The following is a 24,195-nucleotide window of genomic DNA, read 5'->3' as shown; positions in this document are numbered from 1 at the left end:
TTTCAGCAGTTTGCAGCAAGCAGGGTTGGCTATAATTTGTGATTGTGCTCGTGATCTCCATTTGCTGCTCCCAGCACTGGTTGGTAGGTGAGAAGAGTATAAACGGTGTACGGGTCCCTGACTAACTTTGCTAAGGGCTCGAAGAATGTGAAGGCAATTACCTGGATGGGTGTCGCAGGTGGAACTGGAGGAGTGGGTGATGCTTGGGCAATTGGGTGTTGTAGTTAAATGGGAGAGCTGGACTCAAATTGACAAAGCAAGATTCAATAAGGCAGGTACAAAATGTTACAGTCAGCAAAGCAGGGAGACATTTACTCTTTGAAGTATTCTTTGACCTGTTGTTGGCAAATTTGAGTCAACTGTGCAACAAATTGTGTTGGAGGTGATGGGGGAATGGATGGTCAGGTGTAGCGTTGGTGCATCGCTTTTAGCTGAGCCACTGGGACGTTTGCTCGGGATGCGGGAGCTGGAGCCTGCAGTCCCCATCACGCAGGAGACAGCGTGAGGGTCCCCTTGCGAGGCGAACTGTGTTTTGGACAGATTGCTCTGAACGTGTCCTGCCAATGCTGCCGTCTCCTGCACCGAGGCTGTCCATTAGATCAGCAACAGGAATTCGTACGGCTTGAAACTGAAATCATTCAGCTTATGGCAGGGTCACTACGTTATTGAGTCGTACTCCTTGCTTCCCGCCATCTTGCCACAACCTTTGCGGTAGATCATGTGTAGTGGAACAACCTCAGCAGGCTACGAGCGTGCCTGTGGGCCAGCATCCCTGCAAGGGCTCAGAAGAGGCGGTGAGCTTTCCAGGAGCGCCGACCGAGCCGTAGAGGCAAACAGCGCTGCAGTGCTATCCATGTCCCGAGGCGGTAGCACGAAGCGCTGTGGTGGATGAGCCCGTTCTGCGGAGAGGTGTGTTGGTTGTGTGGGTTCAGATCCCCCTCGGGCAGAACAGAGGTTTGGATCCAGGTACTTCATATCCGGAGCGAGCGTTGCCACTACTTGTCTTCTGCAGCAGCCTGTCTCCTCCAGCTGCCGCCAGCTCGTGAATGGTGTCTGAGTCAGCCCCATCCAACTGGTTTTTATTAAAAATGGCTGAAGTGGAACAAGCCCATGATTTAACCAGAAAAAGCAAACCAGCGGGTTTTGTACGTTATTTTGGGATAAATTAATATCTGGGATTTTATTGTTGGGGACTCTTGTCGGCTTTGGTTTCTTGGTCTGTCTGGGGTTTTTTTGATTGTTTTAATCCATCCAGTGAAGTCATGAAACAATCCATAGGTCCTTACGGATAAATTGCTGCAATAAAATGCAGCCCTCTAGCCAAAACTAGTTGGACTCTGTTCCCGCTCCTGCTTTGTTTAGCAAGGCACTGTACATAGCCATAAAAATTGCTGTCCTGCCAAGTCCTTTCCTTGTATGTACGCATGCTCTCTGTCCCTCCAACTGTTTTCTACATTGCACCACCCTCTTGTACAGGAAAAATGTCCTTTTGACGTTTATATATACATATTAAAAATACTGGGGATTAGTGTCAGGCAACCACAGTAGATAAATTTAGGCTAAACTCTGAGGAGTAATCTGACTTGTTTTACACTATGCAGTTTGTTTCTAACTCAAGTTGGAGAGCTCTGAGCAATAAAATTGATGAAAGGTTTGGAAAAATCATACTGTTGAGAAAAAGCTAGCCAAGATGCATTTGCGCAGAGAGGAGCATTACTGAGTGATAAAGGGATGCTGTGATGAGACAACTGTCATGACGGAGCAGTCTTAAACAAGGACGAGCAGTAGCGAAATCCAGTTGTGGCAGGGAAGATGCAGACTGAGATTGGGGCAGTTGAAGAAATAGCCAAGGGAGGCTTCAAAACTGTAATCGCTTAGAGGAAACAAATTCAGGGTGACATCAGATGTCTACGTCAGCCTGTGAACCCGCTCAGGGCTGGAGGCTGTACCTCTGACATCTTCCAGCCCAGCGATTTCATTGTTGTGCAGACAGAGACTAGATCCAGCTTGGCAATGCTTCCTCTTGGTCTGGATATCCTGTGTGTCATCCCTGTGCAGCCTTAATGAGGCGTGGAGATTCCTGGTAATCCTAATAAAAAGGCATGCAGTGGGAATCATAGACAATGACAGATCAGTGTGAGTCACAGAGAGTCTCACTCGTGTTTATAAAAGCTCTGCAATAAAGGTGATTTTAAGTAGTCTCTCTCTTGTGCTCTGTGTGTGTGGCTATAGTTTGGGGGTTTTAGCCATTTAGTCATTTTTAGTGACTTTGGGATCACTGGCTATAGTTTCTGCATGATTCTTTTTTTCCATTTTTCCTATGAAAATGAGATTTGATAGCACATCTCTAGCAGCTGGCTGCTGTTGACATTACAGCAGCGTGCTCTTATTTCTTTGACCAAAATGATTATCTGAGGGGTTTCATGAGGCTGGCTTCATGAAAACTAGAGACAACGTTGCTTTATTTTGTCTGTATCTGCTTGCCTTTTCCTTGCAGCTGAGAGCAAGGTCAGTCTCTCCTGTGTGCTGTGCTGCTGTGTGCATGGACCACCCCAGGCAGGAGCCTTGTCTCACCTGCCGTTGCCCAATGTCGTCTTTCTTGCAGGGAGATCAAATGAATGACTACGTGGTCATGAAGTCTGGAGGTGGGGTGCGGGGGTGGGAGGGCACAAAAAAACCCAGGCAGCAGAAGTCAGGTCTTTCAAGGGCTGGGGAAGACGATGCTTTGTTTTGACCCTTGTAGGAAGCATTTACTCACTTATTTCAAAATGTCGTTCAAAATGTCTGACATTTGGTTTCAGCTCAGGGCGTGTATTTGTTTTGTTTTAAAGCTAGTCATGTGCTTAAGGTTATGCTTAAACTTAATCCTCATGACTAAAAATGGTCTTAGAGCCGTGCTCAAGCGTTTGGTGCAGAAGTGCTGGCTGTTAGTGGCCCTGCTGCGTTCCTCCGTCCTGCCAGGTTGGCCATGTGGTTGTGGTGTCCCAGGGATGGGAAAAGGAACAGTGATAACTGTTTGACAGGAAAGTGAGGAACAGACTTTTCAGTCATAAACTGTAGACAAGCGTGACAATTACCGTATGCAAGAAGGAAGTCTCTTTTGTCTGTAGCTATTAATTACTGGTATTGTGCTATTATACTTCATATCTGGATGACATAAACATCAGAAAAATGATGACCATCAGGGTCAAAGGATATTTTGTGCACTAGGCATGATGATTAATAATAAAAAAACCTACATAAAACCCAAAAGTGTCCAGTGGTATGGAAAACAAAACTCTGGGCTAGGCTGGAAGTAGTTGTTTCACTTTCTCTTCTGAAAACTGCTTCTTCCTGAAGCACGAGGAGGAGCAGCTCTGGTTGCTGGCTTTGCTTTACTCTTTTTTTTTTTTTTTTTTTTTCCTCCCCACCCCATGGACATTGCCCAACCTTGGGAAAACCCAGGTTGAAAACCGCTGCAAAAGCATTTTTAAGGTAGAAACGCAGATGTCAAGTAGTGCCAGCCATTGGAAGAGGCAAGGGAATTCAGTGTAGACACTCAGGGCAGAGGGCTGTCCTGTCACTTAAAAGCTGTAGGAAAGTTACTAAGTGACCAGGTTCTTACTAATGGTGTAGAGGGTTGGTAAACTCATTACAAGTATGTGCAGAAATGTGGCAAGCCTCATGGTGTTTGAGGTTTTTATTTAAAGCCTTTGATCCTGGCAGCAAATAGGTAAGGCAGTTTCAAGGGCTTGTTAAGTCTATTTGACTTCAAGATTGTGTAGGAAAGCTGGAAAGTCTGGAAAAAGGCTCACAAAACTAAAATAAAAGCACGATGGGTTATCTCTTCGAGTACCCTCTTTTGCCCTGTTTCCCCTAGCAGTGAGATTTTGATGCCTAGTGTTTGTAAACCTGGAGCTGCAATGTTCCCGGTGGCAGGGAAGGACGGTAGCCCGTGCTGACTGATCGATCCCCAGGGCTTTTGCAAAACATTGCAATGAAAGTCAGGCCCTGTAAAACCATGAGATTGCTGTAAAAATCAGGAGATTTTAAAAGGGAGGTTTAAAAATAGGACAGGTGTTTTTTGTGGGAACGTGAGTCACTAATGCTGTATGCTTCTCTCTGCAGCTGCAATGGCTGTAGTTTTGAGTTGGGTGGGTAGGTTGGCTGAGGGTCTCTGGTGTGCTCATCTGCCATGAGAGGGCTCTGCTGATCAAGGGTTCCCAAGGTGTGCTTGGCCCTGTTCCCCACAACCCTCGCCAGGTGAGCCCCCGGGTCTCTGGGCTTTGGCCAGCCTCTTTACCACCACCACAGCGATAGCAGCTGGCATGGGCCAGGCTGGCTGTTTAGGTGCTCAAGGGATGGTGAGCAGTTGGGTAGAACCTGGGGTGCCCTGCAGATTTGCATTTCTGAGCCAGCAGTTCTCTCGCACCTTCCTGGCACGCTGCCTGGCAATAGGAATGGCTGCAGGGGCTCTCCCAGGGTGCTGCGCTGCTGAGTTTGCTAGGGTAAATCTCTCTCTATTGGGGTTAATGAGCAAGAGGATTCCCAACCTGGTGTATGGGCAGAGCTTTGTTATGCAGCCCTGCGTAATGTCCCACTCAAGGAACAGGCCTTTCTGAACAGAACTTGGGGTACCCTTATTTCTAGATCTTTTTTTTTTTTTTTTTTTAAATACACAGAAATTATTTTTTTTCTCATAAACACTAGAAGCACAAGTGCTGTAGACACTGTGATTGTATCTTCTGTACAGTGAAATAAGAAAGGGAGAGTAGTGAAAACAAGTGGCGGAAAACTTGCCAACTGACCTGTCCTCAGACTTTCACCTGGGGCTGGGATACGGTTGACTTCAATGCAAATTTTACTTGCTTCAGCCAGGGCTGGGCTAAGTCTTTGCTAAGCATCAAACTGATGCTAATAACTTTTCTAGTCGTCTTGACTGTCCAGTTGGTGCTCCTTCGTGTCTTATATTGCATGTATGTTCTTGGAAGACAGTCAAGTTTGGTCCATTTGTTGATAAATTGCTACCAATTCAATATGAGAAGATTATTCAACAGCCAGTTTATTCTGTGGCTCCAGTATTTCCTGTGAGAGCTGTCTCTGCGTTCGGTAGTGCTTGAGGATGGGTTGAAATCTCTGAAGATTGCTGAGGCTTTTATGTATTCCCCAAAAGCTGTAAGTCTATGATGGTCATGTCAGGGATGGAGGGGAGGTATCCAAGCACACATGGTCCATCCCAGGCCACAGATGCCTTCTGTGCTGCTGAGGGGCGTTGACGGATGTCCTGTACCTTCAGGGAATGAGTTGTAAAAAGTGAGGAATGTGGGAGAGGGCCATGACCACACGTATAAGTGTCTGTTGATATGTGCTTTTGGTATCGCTGGAGTACCTAGTCTGGTCTGCAGTAATTGTTGAGGCATACCCAGAGATTCACCTGTTACCGTCGTGTACAATTTAAATTGAGGGTTGCTTTGTTGTTTGGCTGCTGAATAAACTTCCTGAATTGAGTCACAACTTCATGGGTGCCTTCAAAAATGAAGCAGGCTCTATGATGGGCATGACAGACCAAAAACCAAAGTCTGGACAACAGAAATTTGAAAGGAATAGCTGAGCTACTTTTTAAATGTGAAATAAATAACACTGGTGAAGGTAAACTGGAGCAGAACTGGTCCTACACAAGTTCCATGTATACTTCTCTCTGGGCACATGCAGCAAGTGTCTTTACGTGTTGTCTGTGCTGGACTGGAAGAGCCAAGGCATCTTCTGTAGGTCCAACACGAGGGACTTTTTAGAACGTGGATGGAAATATTCCTTCTGATAATGTGGCATCTGTGGGGATGTGTGGAGAGGCTGGTGATATTCGTACATGCTAGTAACAAAACACGTCTATTTTTCTTTCTTAGCTTCCTTTACGATCTCTCTTCGTACGGTGGACAACATCACAGTTATGATTAAACTGAGACACGGTGTTTCACCAAGCTGTCAAATTCGTGTTAAAAATGTCATCAGGTCTGAACTCAAGATAAAGCCTGGGGAGAACGTGACTTTTACCTTCACTTGTAGTAATCCAGAGAAGTATTTCATCATGGAAATTCAGAAAAATATTGGTAAGATACAGTTTTTGAATTTTTCCCCCGATGGTAATTTTCCTCCAGTAAAACCACATACCTTTTTTTCCTGTTACTGTATTAAGGTATCCCCTGTAATCTTGGGTAAGAAGTCGTCTTTGGACACTGATAAATAACCCTGAATTACTGAAACTATGCAAGTTAAACAAGTATTATGGCTGGCAGAATTAATGTTAACTTGGCTGTTTTGGAAACAGTTAAGTGATAGTTTGTTGCATCAATTCCTTGCTGCCTTCCCTTCTCCTACAGTTTTTAAACCCATCAAAGAATCTTTCTTTCCTTTCCAAAGCCTCTGAGCACTGATAATGATATATTACCCACATTATTCGTTGAACAGCTTGATTGTGTCTGTAAGGGCAACAGAAACATTGAAGACATGCACGTGTTTCCTTATATTTAATGAACTTTATTGAAGTCAAGAAACTGAAAATTTGGAACTAAACCTTCATTTGCTTTGAATGTGATCCCTGGTGTATATATGTTAATGTACTTTTTAATGGCATGAACACGTGCTACTTTTCAACAAGATCCCAAACTTTATTGGGCATTCAGTCTTTGGTAACATCTTTGCTATTTTTGGGGTGGTGTTCAAGGATAGTTCTCTTCACGTTTTGGAGTTTTATTCATGTGGTTCATGCAGATAGTAATGTTCACAATATTTCATTACATATTTGTAAGATGCACTTGTGATATTTCTTCTTTTAAGTTGGAGCCTAGACATAAATTAAAGTATGCTTATTTTTAGTGTCCAGCTTAAAATACCAATAATCTGGATTTTTCAGAGAAAAGTTTTCTAGGTTCTCCCCAGAATCCTGCAGTGGCAGTTGTTGTTACTCATCACTTCTGCAAAATCTGGGCCCCAGGTTGTTCATCAGGGCACCAAGAAAAAGAAGATACAGTTCACAGCAAGAAGTGGAAAATTTAAAGATGAATGTTTTGCCAGGAATTTTCTGAGTGAGATGTGATAAAATCAGTTCTCTAGAGCCATGATTTCCAGCTCTCCTGATGTTGAATTTCACCCTTCTGCTCATTCAGCTCTCTACCCTGTTCAGTAAATACCTTCTAAATTCTTCAGCAAACAAGGTGGGAATACTACAATGAATTCCTTCTATTAGTCAGCCTGACTAAAGCAGGTTTATCCTGTCTACTCTATGGGCTAGGAGTGCTGTTTAGAGACAGCATGTAACCATGTTATAGGACTGTCTTTTAATGCATATAGAAGTTAAGAGCAACCTAAAAATTGTGAAAATAGCAATAAAATGGAAAGTGTCAAATTCCTTATTTACTTGAATGCTTTCCATAGTGTATCACGGCTGTTCTCTTTCTGCGTTTAGACTGTGTGTCGGGTCCGTGTCCCTTTGGAGATGTTCATCTTTACCCACCGGGGCTACCTCGCCTTAACAGGACTTTCATCTGGGATGTGAAGGCGAGTACAAAGGCTGGACTTGAACTGAAATTTTCTACCCCGTGGCTAAGACAGATTGAACCAGGAGAGACGTGCCCAGATGTCGTTAGCTACAACATCAACAGCTGTATCGATACGGCCACAGTCAACATTGGTACCTTCTGCAGGAACGGCTCGGTGTCTCGCATCAAGCTGCTGGGAGGAGTCATCATGTCTCTGCACCTCCCATGGGACTCTCCCCTCACCACTTCAGGCTTCAATATAGCTAACAGGGCTTCCATAAAACGTAAGTAGAGAGTAGTGTTTCCTCACCTGTAATCGCCTCGTGCAGATTGCAGCAGAATTCTTTAAACCTTTCTTCTCAGGTAACCTTCTAGTTTTGGTGCTGCTACCCCTAATTCCCTTCCACTTCACCTTTTCTAAAAGCTGTCGCTGTGTGGTTTTTAGTTTGGTAGCTGTTGCTCTTCTAGCGTCAAAATATCTTAGTTTGATTGGTTAACCTAGTAATTACGAAAACAGTTGTGAAGCTGCTTTTGGTGCACATTACTCATTTTCAATTGCTTTAAATTTCCTAAAACTTAAACATACCTGCTCTGTTGTTTCTATTTTTTCAGCTAGGTGAGACTAGACAGCATAATTAGAATAAGCCAAGAGTTTTTTGCTGGTTGCAGTGTGTAGTTGGATTTGTTTATTTTTAAATAAAGCTTCCTTAACTTGCTGGAGTCTCAAACAAATGCCTCTCTTCAGGAGAGGAAGGTGGGAAAAGGGGAAGCAGTGCCTGGAAGGCACGTGAGGCTGCTTAAATACAGCTATCTGTTTCAACCTGCACAGTAACATAAAATGTTGTGTAATAATCTTCTTAAAATACCTGGAATATTATATAGCAATCAGTGGGTTACTTTGTGATCTCGTGACAAACCCTCTTTAGGAGATGTTCTTGCGCTTTACTTGATTTCTGCAGTTGTTGCCATCAGTTATAGAAAGGACCTGGTCCAGGTTCGAGTTTCTAGAACATGAGTTTTTGTAACTCCTGGCACTCCTCCCCCTTAGAGTGGGTCCATAATCTCTGTGTACGCAACTTCATGCTGCCAAAAGTCAGCCAAGCATGAAGTGTCTTACACGATCTTCACGGTTCGCATTCATGTTTTATCATGCGTATTTGAGGCTCTTTGCTGGCGTGCTCTTATTAGATCTGGGAGGTTTTTGGACAGAGAGCTCCGTGCTGGTATAAAAGCTCACATCTTTTGTTTCCCAAAACCCAGTGAAGCAGAAGCAGTTGTCAGGTTGCATATTTGCTCTTGTAAAGCCAGGACCAGAAGTAGGAACTAGGATATTTCCTTTCCAAAAAATAAAGGCCTCTCCGTCCATGCATTTGAAAGGTAAACCCACTAAACTGAAAATACAGCATCATATATCCCTTACCTTTTCTGTAATTGAAAACAAAAGCATCAACTCAAATATATGTTTTAATCTGAGGGTTTTGTAAAAACCTAACCTGTAGCTGAAATGGATGATCTAACTGTCAAAATAAAAATACTCTGCTGCCGGCGTGCTGCACATGCCAGTGTGTAATCTTTAATTGCAACTTGTTTTGTTTGGTTTCCCCCCCATGTTTTAGGGTTATGCATTATTGAATCCATTTTGAAGGGGGAGTCTTCAATCACCCTGATGTCCCCAAACTATCCGCTCGGCTTTCCAGAAGATGAGCTCATGACGTGGCAGTTTGTGATTCCTTCCAACATGAGAGCAAGCGTGTTTTTCCACAACTACAGCCTCTCCAACTGCGAAAGGAAAGAGGAGAGGGTGGAGTACTACCTCCCCGGCTCCCTCAGCAACCCAGAGGTGTTCAAGCTGAGCGACAGCCAGCCTGCCAATATCGCTGGCAGTTTCAACCTGTCCCTGCAGGGCTGCGATCAGGATGCCCAGAACCCAGGCATCCTCCGCTTGCTCTTCCAAGTCGTCGTTCAGCACCCGCAGGTCGATGAGAGTAAGTACCTGCCTGCCCCTTCTGTTGCTTTTGCTTACAGATGCCTGGGCTGAGCATCTGTTGTGGTTTAGCCTCAGTCGGCAACTGAGCACCACACAGCTGCTCGCTCACTCCCCTCCCCCCGGTGGGATGGGGGAGAGAACTGGAAGAGTAAGAGTGAGAAAACTCGTGGGTTGAGATAAAAACAGTTTAACAATAGAAAATTTCTATTTCTTCTTTTTCTATTTCTTCTCCTATTTCTATTTATTTCTTCTTCTTCTCTTTCTAAAAATAGAATAAAATCCTAATAAGAAGAATAAGAATATACAAAGCAAGTGATGCACAATGCACCTGCCGACCGATGCCCAGCCAGTCCCCGAGCAGCAGCCCCCCCGGCCAGCTTTCCCCCAGTTTATGTACTGAGCATGACGTCACATGGTATGGAATGTCCCTTTGGCCAGTTTGGGTCAGCTGTCCTGGCTGTGCCCCCTCCCAGCTTCTTGTGCACCTCTAGCCTCCTCAGTCGGTAGAGCAGGGGAAGCTGAAAAGTCCTTGACTAGTGTAAGCACTACTTAGCAACAACTAAAACATCGGTGTGTTATCAACATTATTCTCATCCTAAATCCAAAACCCAGCACTCTACCAGCTACTAGGAAGGAAACTAACTCTATCCCAGCCAAAACCAGGACAGCACCACAAGGAAGAGAAATATTGGGGTTTTTTGTCATTTTTCTTGAACTTTGGACCCTCCTTGAGTTTAAGGAGGTGGGTTGCCAAGCAACGCTGAGGCCTGTTTTACTGCCCTGGGTACCACTGGCCATCATTATGGCAAGGCGGACGATGATGCTAAAATTTGCAATTTGTGATGGAGTATAAAGCTTCATCGTAGATTTTACACTGTAGCTTGTAAACGGAGATGCCTTTCCTTTTCCAGCACCCACACCATGTAATTGAAAAACGCCTTTAACACCTGCGGTATCAGGTCTTGCATGTTGTATAAACAAAGCTAGCTTTTCCTTGTGACTGTGTTCCCTCTGGGGGCCTGATCCAGCTACCGGGCAGGGACTGTAACTGCTTGATCAGAATTGTCCAGGCTCACGTGTGGCTGACTGTTCTCCAGTACAGAAATCAAGTTCAAGCTTATTTGGACAGTTTTATTTTCAGCTGTAAGATTCAACATTTTAAAGATAATTCTTAATATGTGAGCCCAGGTTTCTGCTCTGTACGTAAGCAGTCGCGCTTAGCCAGATGAAACCTCTGTCACGGCTGGTCAGGATCCATAGCATGAACTGGTGAAACTGGAGGTGTAAAATTGTCTTCATACTACTAAGGGCATCAATATGCATTTCTTTCTTTCCTTCCTTTCTTCCTTCCTCTGAGTTTTTAATTTTGCTTCCTAGGGAAGCCTGAACATCATCTAGTGTGAAGAAGTCACACTAGACATGGAAGGTGTCAATAAGATACTCCAATGATAATACCCCCTACATATTTGGACGTTCTTTAGGTTTCTTGCTGCTTGTTGCTACACTAAGAATTTTTTTTTTCTGTTTTCTTGCCCCAAATTCACACAGGCTTAACACAATGATGTGTAATACCGTGGCTTCTATCTAAAAACAGAAATAAAAGGCCTGGCTAGGTAATGAGCTATGAAATAAGTGATTTATCCTCTGGTTTCTTAGCTCTGACCTCAGTTCATGGTGGAGAGGTTAATAGTCAAGGTGCCCTCACTGCAGAGGAGCAGGTGGAGGGAAGTCCACACTCCAGACTACCACTGCAGCAGGAGCTACTTAGAGGCTTTCTAAGTCATTTTAGAGGGAATGAAGTTTGAATGGCCTGTACCTTGAAGTCATGTATCCAGAAAGGTTCTGTAGCATCTCACCACTGTAATCCTCAGTTCTTTGTCTAGTCTGGCTCCATTCATGAACAGCAAATCCTCCTGAAATTGTTGTTAACCAAATCATGTTTGCTTACATTTATTGTGTTGCACCTTGGAAGCCAGACAGAGTGAAAACATTGTATAGAGTTAATTAGCTTTATCTCCCTTCTACTTTGGAAAGCAAAGAGGAATTTTAATATATTTATGGCCAGTAGACAAGACGATAATCACCTAAAAAATAAAAAACAGGTTGTCATTTATTGAATTAAATGCAAGTAATAAACCACTTGGATTTAAGAGACAACAGTGGTTTCTCTAGGGATTTTATAGGATTTCAAAAGTGATTTTGTAGTTATATAAGTTCCACCAAAGATTCAAATTCAGCCCTCAGGACAGTATTGAAACTTTTATTAAAAAAAAAAAAAAAGAAAAACAAAAAATGCCATCTGCAGTGTACAAGTTAAACATGGCGCTTATTAAAAATGCATTGGTATCTGCATATTCTCAAAGCTTCCCAAACATTTGGGTATTCCACAGCTGTCTGTGGTACTTGTCATTAAATAAGAGGAAAATATAGCTCTTTCCAATCAAAATAATTTCTTGATCTAACCCTCTCTGTGTATAGCTGCTGCAAAAAAAACAAACCTCTGAAGAATGAGTAACCTTGCGGTAGAAATCATAGATTCTGTGCTTGGTTGTGACAATGACTTGGAGATTTCTGCCTGACCTCTTGCCTTTTTGTGTGTCTGATTTCCCACACAGGAGAAAGCTATTTTATTCACCTTTTGTTTATGCCTTTGAGATCCATAGCTAAAAACAGAAAATTAAGAGTAATAATAGTGTGTGTATATATATTCTTTTTTTTTTTAATCTGTGCTTTATAGAATCACAGAATGGTTTGGGTTGGAAGGGACCTTAAATATCATCTAGTTCCAAACCCCCTGCCATGGGCAGGGATACCTTCCACTAGATCAGGTTGCTTTCTTTGACATCAGAGACACGTGCCTTGTTAACAGCATAAGAATGCTGTGTGCATGTGATATCTATCATTGCACACTAGTTAATCTTTGTGAACTAGGCTACAGCCATAATCTTCGATTTATTTTCCTCTTTCCTTTCCTCTCCCCCTTCCAGATGTTCCAAGTGTTTGCAACTGCCAGTAGTTTACGTGGGGGAAGGTGTTTGTCATCCCTGCTTACCCCTGTTGTTCTGACTTGCTGTAGCAAGTCATCTAGGATATCACAGACTTGCAGAATGGCTGAGGTTGGCAGGGACCTCTGGAGGTCATCTAGTACCAAACCTCTGCTCAAGCAGGATGAGACAGAACAGGTTGCCTAGGACCGTGTCCAATTAGGTTTTGAGTATCTCCAAAGACTTTACAACTTCTTTGGGTAACCTGTTCCAGTGTTTGACCACCCTTGCATTATTTTTTTTTAATGTTTGTTGTGGTTTAACCCGGCAGGCAGCTAAACATCACACAGCCGCTTGCTCGCTCGCTCGCTCCCCCGCAGTGGGATGGGGGAGAGAATTGGGGGGGGGGGAAGTAAAATTCGTGGATTGAAATAAAGACAGTTTAACAGGACAGAAAAGGAAGGGAAAATAATAGTAATGATAATGATAAAAGAATATACAAAACAAGTGATGCACAATGCAATTGCTCACCACTCACTGACCGATGCCCAGCCAGTTCCCGAGCAGTGGTCACCGCTCCCCAGTTAACTCCCCCCAGTTTATGTACTGAGCATGACATCATATGGTATGGAATATCCCTTTGGCCAGTTTGGGTCAGCTGTCCTGGCTGTGCCCCCTCCCAGCTTCTCGCTGGCAGGGCATGAGAAGCTGAAAAGTCCTTGGCTGGTGTAAGCATGACTTAGCAACAACTAAAACATCAGTGTGTTATCAACATTATTCTCATCCTAAATCCAAAACACAGCACTGTACCAGCTACTAGGAAGAAAATTAACTCTATCCCAGCTGAAACTAGGACAATGTTTAAGCAGAACTTCCAGTATTTCAATTTGTGCCTCTTGCCCTGTCACTGGGCATGACTGAGAAGAGTTTGGCACCATATTATTTACACACACACACATGCACATCCCCCTGAGCCACCTTCTTCAGCTAAACGGTCCCAGCTCTCTTGGTCTCTTTCCCTGTGAGAGATACTTCAATCCCTTAAGCATCTTTGTGGCTCTTTGGCCTTACTCCAGTACATCCACGTCTCTCTTGTACTGGGGAGCCCAGAACTTGACCCCGCACTGCAAATGTCTCACCAGTGCTTTAGCAGAGGGGTAGGCTCGCCTTGCTCAACCTGCTGTCGAAGCTTTCTAGCATAGCCTAGGAGGCTGTTGGCCACCTTTGCCTCAGCGGCACGTTGCTGGCTCATATTCCACTTGGTGTCCACCAGGATCCCCAGGGCTTTCTGCAAAGCTGCTTTCCAGCCCCACTCTTGCAAACTTGCTGACGGTGCAGTCTGTCCCATTAGTGAAAATGTTAAGCAGTTTTGGCCTCAGTACATGCCTCCTTAAGCAGATCTTTGAGCTGAATCTCGCTGTTTGAGAGAGGCTGCCAGGGATGATGGTCTCTGTGTGCGCCTGGGCACCTCAGGTCCAGCGAGCTCAGAGCGTGTTACAAGGCTTCCTGCAGCAGCTGGTGTGCGGTGCGGTACAGGGAAAGGGGTGGACTGCAAGAGAAGTGGTGGCTAGTGATGAGGAAGAGGAAGGAGCTCTTTACTTTTCAGGGTTAACTCTGCCAGCTCTCAGGTTTGCTTTTTACAGCTAGCCAGAAAATTATTTCTGGAAGAATGATTTTGAGCAATTAAATGGAAGGGCAGCGTGGTAGTTCGGTCATGTCGTTGAAGGAAACCAAGCAGTCTAGCAAGGCTTGGTCCTCAGCCTTCCCACCGGCATGGTGACAGACTTTGATAATTTGTGGCATCTCTGTATGTTTTTAACTGCCAAACAGAAGAGGCTTTTAGGAAGTATCTTTGAAGGCTCTAGTGACCTTCATGATGTCTGCCAGCACTTCTGCTGAAGTACAGTACTTGGCAGTTTTTTCCCTTTTGAACCATATTGGTACTTGCATTTAAATTAGCTTAATCTTTAACTGACTCCAGACAACCAGATGTGCTTAATTACTCACTTTGGACAATTTTCTTCAGCTTGGCTCTGAAAAACCTAAACTAACAAAAAGTTAGCTGAGATGGTAATCTTGAAATAAATACAAATTTGAGAACGGAGAACCTTTTTCCGATCAACTGTTGTATGATTGGTAGAACTGACTTTAAAAGAAATACAAGAAACCTCTTAAGGAAAAGAAGTCTAACATAGTTGGCTGAGCTCCTTACATTATAGCCTAACCTGTTCAAAAGAGGCTAGCATACGTGTTACCCTGTTATAGCTGGAAAGTGGTGGGGAAGTGGGTTTTGTGTGTGGAAGGGCTCAAACTTCTAAATTAGAAGAGTGATACGATACTGCCTGAATTTGTATTACACTGATGGAAAGAAGTAAATAATGTTTTCTTAGCTAATACAGAAATAGCTATAACAGCTGCTTGTCTAATGGGGTGAGAAGAGACGGAGGAAGTTCTGCTTCACACCATGCTTCTTGCCAGTAATTGCTCTGGGGTGTTTTTCGTTGCAGATGTCACCCATTTGGTCGACCTGAGCAAGGAATGGAATATGACTGTAACGATACACTTTGAAGGGTGGCCCAGCCGCATCCCGCTCATGTCTGAACCGATATGCCTGATCTGTAAGAATCCTCGCACCTGCGACCGCGTCTTGACTTTGGTGTCTGGAGCCGTCTACAAGATCTCCTTTCTGTGCAAGGACTTGTCCCGTCTGAGGATCACAGCTGAAAAAGGCATAAGTATGACAAAAGTGGCTTAATGTTGTTTCCTAGGGAATGCTTTTGCATGCTTTTCCCCAGTGGTCAGCCAAACCTCCTCTCTCGCTTGGGCTTTAAATAGAGTGAGGTTGGAAATCCAGCGTTGGCCAGCTGGGAGATGGGTACAGTAAATCTGGAGATGACCTTGTTGTTCGCTACGTCATTCTACCTTTAAAAATAGAAACTGCATAGCTATTCTTAGAAGGGAAAGAACAGAAAGCACCTAAGAATCTTTTTGCTGAAAACTGTAAAATAAGGAAACAGAACAGGAGAGCTGTAAATCTGCCCGTGAAAATGCAGGACCAAGGTGGCCACCAGGAATGCATCTTGTGCTGCTTGCATGTCCACTTGGTGTAGGATTTTCCCAAATGCTTTCAACTACCAGTAGAGAATGAGTTTTAAAGTATGTATCTGGACCTTGGCTAGTCTGCAACTGTGGCCCAGTCAGCCAGTGATACAGAAAAAGTAATATCTTGAGTGAGGAATTTTGAATATGTTTGTATCTGTTGGTTTCTTTGGTGTCCTGCACCCTTTTAAGGAAAGCTCTTTAACTACAAATGATACGTGTTTGGGTAAAGGTTACTAAGAGAGGGTATTTTCTCAGGAAAATGCTTGTTTGGGTCTGTAACACAAAACTGACAGTACTCTGGGTATGTGTACACAGGAAAACTTGCTTTTCCTAGATATTTCCTCTGCAAGAAAAATACAACCCTTGAGACTTGTTTTTGTGATTGCAGGCTGTGTCGATATTCGGTGGTGTCAGAGGAAGATCTATTCCTTGTTGGTGCCCAAGGTTATTACCCAATTGCCAATTCGACTGCATAAGTTTATTTGGAAGCTCTTGGCTCCCGATTTGATCAACATAGAAATTACTTCTCCGTCCTTGAAACTTCAGCAACACGTCCCAGAGCAGAGGTGCAACACAAGCTACAGTTACAGCATTGTTAGTGCCACCCCAGAGACCGAGTTGAATGTTGGTGTATTCTGTCCTGGTGGATCCATTGAAAAGATTCAGATGAGGAATAATATCACCATATCCTTAAAAACATTTGGTAAAGGATTCCTCAATGAGTCTAACCATCAGGATCTGAAAATGTCTTTTGTGCCACATATTAAAGGTAAGGTAGTGGTTTGTACTACTTTGTTGTACAGTGTTGGATCTCTCAATATGCTTGTTAGAGCACATATGAATAAATAGAAATAAGAGTTCAATTCTTTAGAGTCTAGTCCTAGAACCATTACTAGGATCGATCTTTATCTGAATCAGTGAGGTGGTTTATTCCTGGAAGAAGGAAGGAACTTTGTACTCTATATAGTAGATAGCTGTTTGTGGGTAATTCTGCAGATATATCTGTGCTAATTGGGATAATTACTGATATGGAAGGGAGGATAGGTGAGTTGTATTGCTGGTACTGAGATGCAGTTGACTGTGTAAATTTGCTGGTTGCAGGTATAAGTGACACTTTTTTGTTATGGAGAAGAAAGACCAGATAATTTTACATGCTGAAAGAGAAAGCTTTAAAAGAAAAGAAAGTATCAAAACTAAGTTTTCATTCCTTTATTCCTTTCCTTTACTACAGATGAGTGCACTTTCACTGTGAGTCCAGATCCAAAAGCTAAAGTTTACTTGCAGACTCCCAACTGGCCATATGGTCTACCTCCTTATGTCTCCATATCCTGGTACGTCGTCGTGCCCAGCAAGCAAGTTGCCCACCTAGGGTTCTCCAAGGACCGCATGGGCATCGCTTGCGAGACGGGCCGTGCCTATGTCAACATAAAGGAAGAGACACTGGGGGCAGAGGAGACCGTGCGCCGTGAGGATGAGCTTCTGCCCGAGCCCCGAAATATGTATCACGACTTCTGGGTAAACGTCTCCAACTGTAAACCTGTGGATAAGACACAGCTGACCTTGCAGTTCTGGGTGACTTTTGCTGACAAGCAGATAGGTGGGTCCTGGAAGGCTGTGGTGGTTTGCTTTCTGCTTGTTTCCTTGCTTTCCCTTGGGGGAACAGTAATGGATGCTGGTCCACCTTGGGTGTGGGTTTTATGAGATCCCTGCCTTCAGAAATACCTGTCCCTCAAAAACCTCTGAGAGTTACAGCTGGGTACTTCTAGAGGCTGGGGAGGAAGGAGGGTTTTTAATGTGGTTGGTTTTTTGTTGGGGTTTTTTTTTTTTTGAGACAGAGGATTGCAGGGCTCAGGGGGGAAAGGGGGGAGTGAGACTGAATTTTATTTTCCTTATTTAATTTAGCTTTTTAAATTGGAGATCACAGCCAGAAGGTATAAGAAGATCAAGTGATGTTTTTTCCCCTCCCAAGATCACAGACCTGGTGAACAACTTGGGATTTGATTATGCAGACGTATTCATCCAAGTAGTCATTACTTCGCATTAGCAGTTCAATTAGCCTCAGTGTTCACATGAGCAAGAAATCATCCCTGGGGCAGGTCTGACCATTTAGTGGAGAGTACGCTGACGACTAACAGCAAAATCAGCATTCTTGGTGTCTTTCATTTCTCTGAAACATAAATCATTTAAAAAAAAAAAAAAAAAGGCATTTTTAGGGTAGGCTTTGCTCATGTAAATTTGCTTCACACTTGCACTTCCTCTTCGTCTGTGGGAGACTGCTGTCTGTAGAAGTATTGGCTACACAGGCTAGAACTGAAGTAGTATCAAATTAATTTCTATTTTTTTCCTCTTTTTTTCTGTTTTGTAATGTATATTTCTTTTAAAACATGCAGCATTTTTCTTTGCTCACACGTGGACTTTCCTGATCAATTTTATGACTTAGAAAACCCCAGGTCAACACAACTTGTGTATTTCAGAGGAAAGGATTGTATTGAGGGGAAGTTGGTAAAATGTCACTGTTTCCTTTGTTGAATCCCTTTCTGTCTCTCTTTGCACTTTCTTCTCTTCCCTGCCTATTCAGCCAGAGGCATGTGAGATGTTGCAGGTAAGTTTAGCAGCCCATGAGCTGTATTGAATTCTTGGAGTTGGGGTGGTGGGTTGGTTGGGTTTTTTGTCTGTGCTCCACTGCTAGCAGCAGGAGTTTGTTGCTTGGCCTCCAACCTCTTGGAAATCGCTTGTGTTACCCCGTGGTGAGCACGGCTTGGAAACTCCTGCTCTGCAGGCAGCTGGTGTGCTTAGAAACTCTTGAGGAGGTTCAAACCCAGCTGGCTTTTAGAAAAGCTCAATGTTTTCTCTTTCTTGCTCAGTGTCCATGTACCTTGTCTGTTTGCAGACCTAAGAGTGATAATTGCTGTGGTGGCTGGGGCTGGAGTTCTCATGGCTATTGGACTTGCTGTGTGCTGTGTTAAGAAGAAGTAAGTTCATAATTTCGCATTTGTAACTTAGCAGTTCAAGAAGGCATTTCAGGAGAGCTGCTGGGGCCTCTTTTTCACGTGTTGATATAGATCCCTTGAACAAGGGTCTGAAGCATGAGGTAGGCAGCGTGCTAGCAGTTGAAGTAGTGCACCTCCAAGAATGCTGCTTTACTCTAAATTGATTGACTTTAAGAGTAGAGCACCATTCCTTGAGTCGCATTACTTCCACCCCCAGTGCATTGCCTACCTTGGCCTTACTTAGCACAGGCTTCTGGCTGTACTGGAAGTAAGGTATTGGTTGGACTTCATCAGCAATTCCTGTGAAATGAAATCGCAATGAATGTGACTGCTGTGGCTGTAGACAAGGCTTTGTTCAGACAAGCTGTAAACTCACTCAGATATACGAAGAGCTATCTTTCATCTACACAACCTCCAGCAACTTCTTCTGGAGTTTGCACATCAAGTGGGAGCATTTTTCTGTGAGATGAGCTCTTGGGGAGAGAACTAGGTTGTGCAAAGCAAACATGCATAGCCTTACTCATGCAAGCAGAGTCTGAAGTCATCGATAGCTTGGGATTTCCGATACATGTACGCTCAGTGCTGGCAGGGTGATTGGGTCCTGAAGCTGTAGAGCTGGAATGAATTTGTGTAATACGATGACTAGAGCAGTTATGAGCACACTTCTCTGCCACACAGGAAAGACTTTACAAATACATGCTTAAAGTCTTCAATTCAGCCTTTGGTCTTCCTACCTTGGGGACAGTCGCTCCCGACAGTGCAATCAAGAAAAGTTCATTCAGCTTTCATAGAGGACCCACTATCTTACTGGTCTTCAGCAACGCTCAGCCTTGTTTTGTGAGGATCTGATGGCCTCTAGATCCTATTAGTGTCTGTGGATGTTGGGAGACTCAGTACGCTGCATAGCTGGGATCCCTGTACTTGGGAGGCTGTTGGAGTTAATCTTGCAAACTTCAGGGTCAGCAGAACAGCAGTAGGTAACCAAATAGTGTGAAGTTATTTTCTGCTCTGCCAAAAAAGCATGTCTAGACTCGAGTTATTTTTCCTAAGATTGCAAGTAAAGCCTTCAATCCAGGTAGGCTGCCTGACCCTGGGTAGCTGGGATGGGTAAACAGAAGCTGCCGTTATTGAGTTCAAACGCAGCAGCCATATGTTGTTTCTGACCTGTTAACAATTTCAACTCTGTAACAGGAAGAAGAAAAGCCAGAATCCCATGGTGGGAGTGTACAATCCTAATGTGAATACCCAAGTGCCTGGAAAACAAGGCTTATTCACAAAAGGGAGGAAAAACAATGAGTCTCATGTCTATGCAGTTATTGATGATGCTATGGTCTATGGGCACTTGCTGAAGGAATCCAATGGCTCAGTTGCTCCAGAAGTTGATGTGTACAGGCCTTTCGATGGACCTATTGGTAGCTTGCCGCCTTCTCCACCTCCATTCTCCTTCAGAAAAGACATTAAATGCTCTCCTAACACTGAGGAACCTCTACCTCTGACGGACACAGACCATGACACTTACACATTTGCTCATCAGAAATCAGAGCAATCGGAGGACAATGGAGATACAAATGAAAAGAATAATGCAGATACGAGCACGTCCTTGCTGGAGAACAAGGAACAGGATGATTTAGTGGAGTAATTTTACATGAGATATAGCAGTTTCCTGTGGAAATACAGGTGACCTGTAAGGACAAGGGTCTAGGGGAAAAAAAACTGAAGAGGAGTGTTAATTTTAAATGTGTTTTGATGTTTTGTGTGTGTGGTTTTGGTTGTTTGGTTTTTTTTTTAAACTTCAGCTGTTGATAGCTTTCAGTTTTAGAGTGAACATCTAGCAAACTCAAAAACAGTCAAGACACTCCAGGACTGCATGCACTTGTGGTTGTGAAACAAGTGGCAAAGGTACGCTCCTGCTTTTTATTACAAAGACATCACGAAAATTAATTCCGAACTGTCAGCTTAATAGCGTGGGGAGAGTTTTGTCCAGAATGTCCTCATCTCTCACAAGTCATTTGTTCCTGAGTGTTCGTTGGTGACTCCTTGAAGGTGTAGGCTACATCACCGTCTCAAGGCAGCTCCAGGTTGCACAGATGTCTGAGCAATCTGCTAATGTCTGAGCAAAGGAGGGGACACGGTCGTTTCCACTGCTTGCTGCTTGAAAGTTCATCGTATTTAGTATACTGGTGGCTATGTGAGTGCAGTGAAAGACCACGTATGCTGCCTGGAAGAGCTCCTTGTGTGTAAATCAGTGTGAACGCTTGAGCTTTGGCTCTTCTAGTTTGGAAGTAAAGTTACGGTTTTTCTCTAATTTCCAACTGATGTTATAATACTTGGATAGCACTGTGTGAGCCTACACCAAAGACTGTATTTTCCTTGCTTTTTTACAAAAACAGTTTCAGAAGTCTAAAACAATTTGCGCTTCTGTTCAGATGCCTGTAGCATTCACACTTTACTAATACCTTGTGCTTTTGGCTCAAGTAAGAGTAAGGATTCGGTGAAGAAATAATGATGTGGTCTTCCAGCTGTTTAGTAATACATTTCACTTCACGTGTGTTAGAGATGCTTGGTTATTTAGTAAGGATCAAAAAAAGGAGTAAAGAAAACAGATTATTTCCAGCAGGTGGTTTCTCTGAAATACAAAGTATGGGAGTGAATCCATAAGGAAAGCCTAGATATTTTTTTATTCATCAATCTGAATTTAACAACCAAGTTGAAATGATGTTGGGGACAGCTCTTGATTTCTAGCAGGACTTACACTTCAGTCACCTAGCTGCCTTTGAAAAGCTACCTCTTGAAATCAGGTAAATAATAGGTCTCATTTTTAAGTGCTGTAGTTAGTGTACCCCTCAGTTTCTGTGCCTTTTAAAACTTGAGGGTCAGATCTTCATGCAGAGGACTACAGGTATATGAATAAAGTTGCCTTTTACATACAAACATCTGGCTTGTCAAGGTTTGCAATTACTGAGGATGTTTGCAATTTTGCATGCAGCACTAGACCTGATGACTTGAGAATTTCTCTCCAAATGTCTTATCATGACTGTTTCTTGCCTAAGGATACACAAAGGTGCCATAAAACTTTTAGACAGTGTTGCATGCAATAATGTTAAACATATAATAATGTCTAAAATGAAAATGTGTTTACTAGAAACCTTACTGTTTACATCAAAAAAGAATGTGGATTTCTTCCTGTGTTAACTATGCTGGCATTGGAAATTGACTATTTATACGGTCAAGTGTGCATATTTAACAGTGTATACCATTATACTGCTTGGACCACTATAAGATTCAGTATAATGTCGTATCTGACTCAGTTTTCTGTAGCATATACCAAAATGTGCCGTCTAAAAGTGCCTTTTAATTGTTTCAGGTATCTTCCTGCTTTTAATATAGAAATGTGTATTCCTAGATCACTGGCTAGTTGCTGGGATCACATATTTCAAAGTCTGCTGGATCATTTTAATGTAATTTGAGAACTTAAAAAGATTTCTGCGATACTGATACCTGTTTTTCTCAGGTAACTGATTTGCCACAATACATTTTTATCAGAGTAGTCCAGTTGTGCGTTCATCTGGTCAATGTTTCTCACTTCTCTTTTATTGAAAAGGAATGAGAAGTCTGTAAGAGAAATTCAAGGCTGTCTCATCCCTTTAGCTCGGTTTCTGCAGTTGTTTAGGTTAAATTTTTTAGTTCATGTTCTTTCTAACCAACTGAAGAAAATGTAATGGAGGTTGGGCTTTTGTTCACAACCTCTTGATCTTTGAAGGAAGAATATGATGCTTGTTGACTGTTATTTTTATTTGTTCTATTTTAACTCAGCTTTTGGTATGGCAATATAAACCTTAGTTTACAGTTGTTTCCAGTCTAAGGTTAACTTTCACTGTGCTTACTTTGGTATGTTTAGAGTAAGAGTTTAGGCACAAATTCCAGTTTGCTTTTCATTAAGAGAAAGTTGTGACTTAATTTTTTTAAAAAATAAATAAAATATAATGATACTACCGGCTGGAGTAACTAGTCTGTCGTGTGTGTGTGTGTGTGTGTGTAAACTCGACCTCGAGTATTTTCCTATCTGACTGTTGGTAGCTATGCTGTTGCCCTAGATGATAGAAATGGGTTTCTAGAGAACCTAGTTTGCTGGGTTAATATACTGCTGACTGTGAGTGTCCTTTTCTCGTGTAGCCAGTGATATGCTATTAATTGCTGTTTTTAAAGGCATTTGTTTAGATCATTGGGGAGAAGGGTTGTAAAATATTTGAAGCTTTCAGTATAAAAATAAATGGTTCAGTGGCTTCTCGGTGGGGTCGTGATGTTTGTAATTTATTCACACCCAACTGACACATACAATTGAATTCCAAATTAATTTCTTTTCAGGGATAATAGCATAAAAGTACATTTTATGACTAGTCCTTCAGCCCAGAAGAGACCCTTATGAAAATGTGTGAAGCCCTTTTTTGTTCTAAATTAAAGTGCATGGAATCAGTACATACTGACTGCTTTCTTGGTTTATTTTTTTATTTTGAGGCAAGCTGAATGCACATAAAAATGATGTTTGAAATCCTCACTACTGAGGATCCCAGTAATTGCTGGGAATGGATCCTAGGCTGAATTAGTCAGATCTACTCTTGGAAGGCATAGGAAACTCAGCAAGGTTTGGCCAGTCCCTAGGCCTGCTCCAAAATTGCCACTTAATAGGACTGTAAATGAAAGTACTTATCATTTGGATCTTCATTGATATTGTGCCATTCTGGAGTAGTTCCCGTGTGGTGGTCTTCATCCAAAAATGAAATTTCTAAGTCTGGTTAACCATTAATTGAAAGGTGGGGGTCCATGGGAGGACAGCAGTTCAGAAGCTCCTAGCCAGAATGTTACTTGCTTTTGAAGAGCAAAGAGAAGCTGCGGGTTTTGTTGCCCAAAGCAGCAAAGCTGCTACTTCTTGCTGCTTGGACTTGAATCTGTGAGGTTTGGACAGTCTCAATCTATCAAAACACTCAGTAATTGCTTTATTTTTAAGCATGTATGTGAATAGTGCAATTTCCAGATAAATCAAGAGCCAAGTTACTAATCTTCGGATTAGAGCAAAATTTGTAGAGCAAATGAAATGTAAGAAATGAAAAAGTTGTTTTTGTTGTTGACACCAGACTAATACTGTGATTTCAACTCCTTGACCCTAGGGGAAAAAAAAAATGATGTTACTCTGAAGAAACTATCCTGGAATACCTGTGAGTGTGACAGAGAATAAATTTCAGTATGTGAATATTGTTGGGGGGGCAGGGAGGAAGCAAAATGCTGAATATCCCTCATCCATGTGCACATCTTCACCAGCCAGCATTTAATTGCAGGCTGCAGTGTACACAAAGATGGGAGCAAATCTGTCTCCCCAAAAACTTTGAAGCTAGAAACTAAAAGAAAATTATAGGATTCATTCCTTTAGTATAAATGGCTTTCGACATCCAACTTAGTGATTTTTGATAAACTATAGCATCCTAGCAATTATGTAAGCACGGGTTACCTAATTTTCTTTGAAACTGAGGAATTCTGGTATGGAAAACTGATCCAGCCTGGAGGAAGGGACAGTCCTTTTACAGGGACTTAGAAACTTCTGGCATGTTGTTTCAGCAACATAT

The 24,195-nt window shown here is 42.8% G+C and overlaps 1 protein-coding gene across 1 annotated transcript in view; it reads left to right on the top strand.

Annotated features, from left to right (window-relative positions):
- Positions 1-22,596, top strand: part of CDCP1 (CUB domain containing protein 1) — a 28,370-nt gene extending 5,774 nt beyond the window's left edge. Inside the window, exons 4-11 of the mRNA XM_076331028.1 lie at positions 5,883-6,086; positions 7,442-7,798; positions 9,131-9,499; positions 14,993-15,220; positions 15,976-16,356; positions 16,819-17,184; positions 18,478-18,559; positions 19,769-22,596. Of these exons, the coding sequence (XP_076187143.1) occupies positions 5,883-6,086; positions 7,442-7,798; positions 9,131-9,499; positions 14,993-15,220; positions 15,976-16,356; positions 16,819-17,184; positions 18,478-18,559; positions 19,769-20,216 (2,435 nt within the window). The 3' untranslated portion in view covers positions 20,217-22,596. The remainder of the gene's footprint in view (positions 1-5,882; positions 6,087-7,441; positions 7,799-9,130; positions 9,500-14,992; positions 15,221-15,975; positions 16,357-16,818; positions 17,185-18,477; positions 18,560-19,768) is intronic.
- The last annotated feature ends 1,599 nt before the right edge of the window (positions 22,597-24,195 follow it).

The sequence above is a fragment of the Aptenodytes patagonicus genome, chromosome 2 (assembly GCF_965638725.1).
Source record: "Aptenodytes patagonicus chromosome 2, bAptPat1.pri.cur, whole genome shotgun sequence".
NCBI lineage: Eukaryota > Metazoa > Chordata > Aves > Sphenisciformes > Spheniscidae > Aptenodytes > Aptenodytes patagonicus.
Note: the sequence above shows the minus strand (reverse complement) of the source record. Positions and strands in the feature narration are given on the sequence as shown.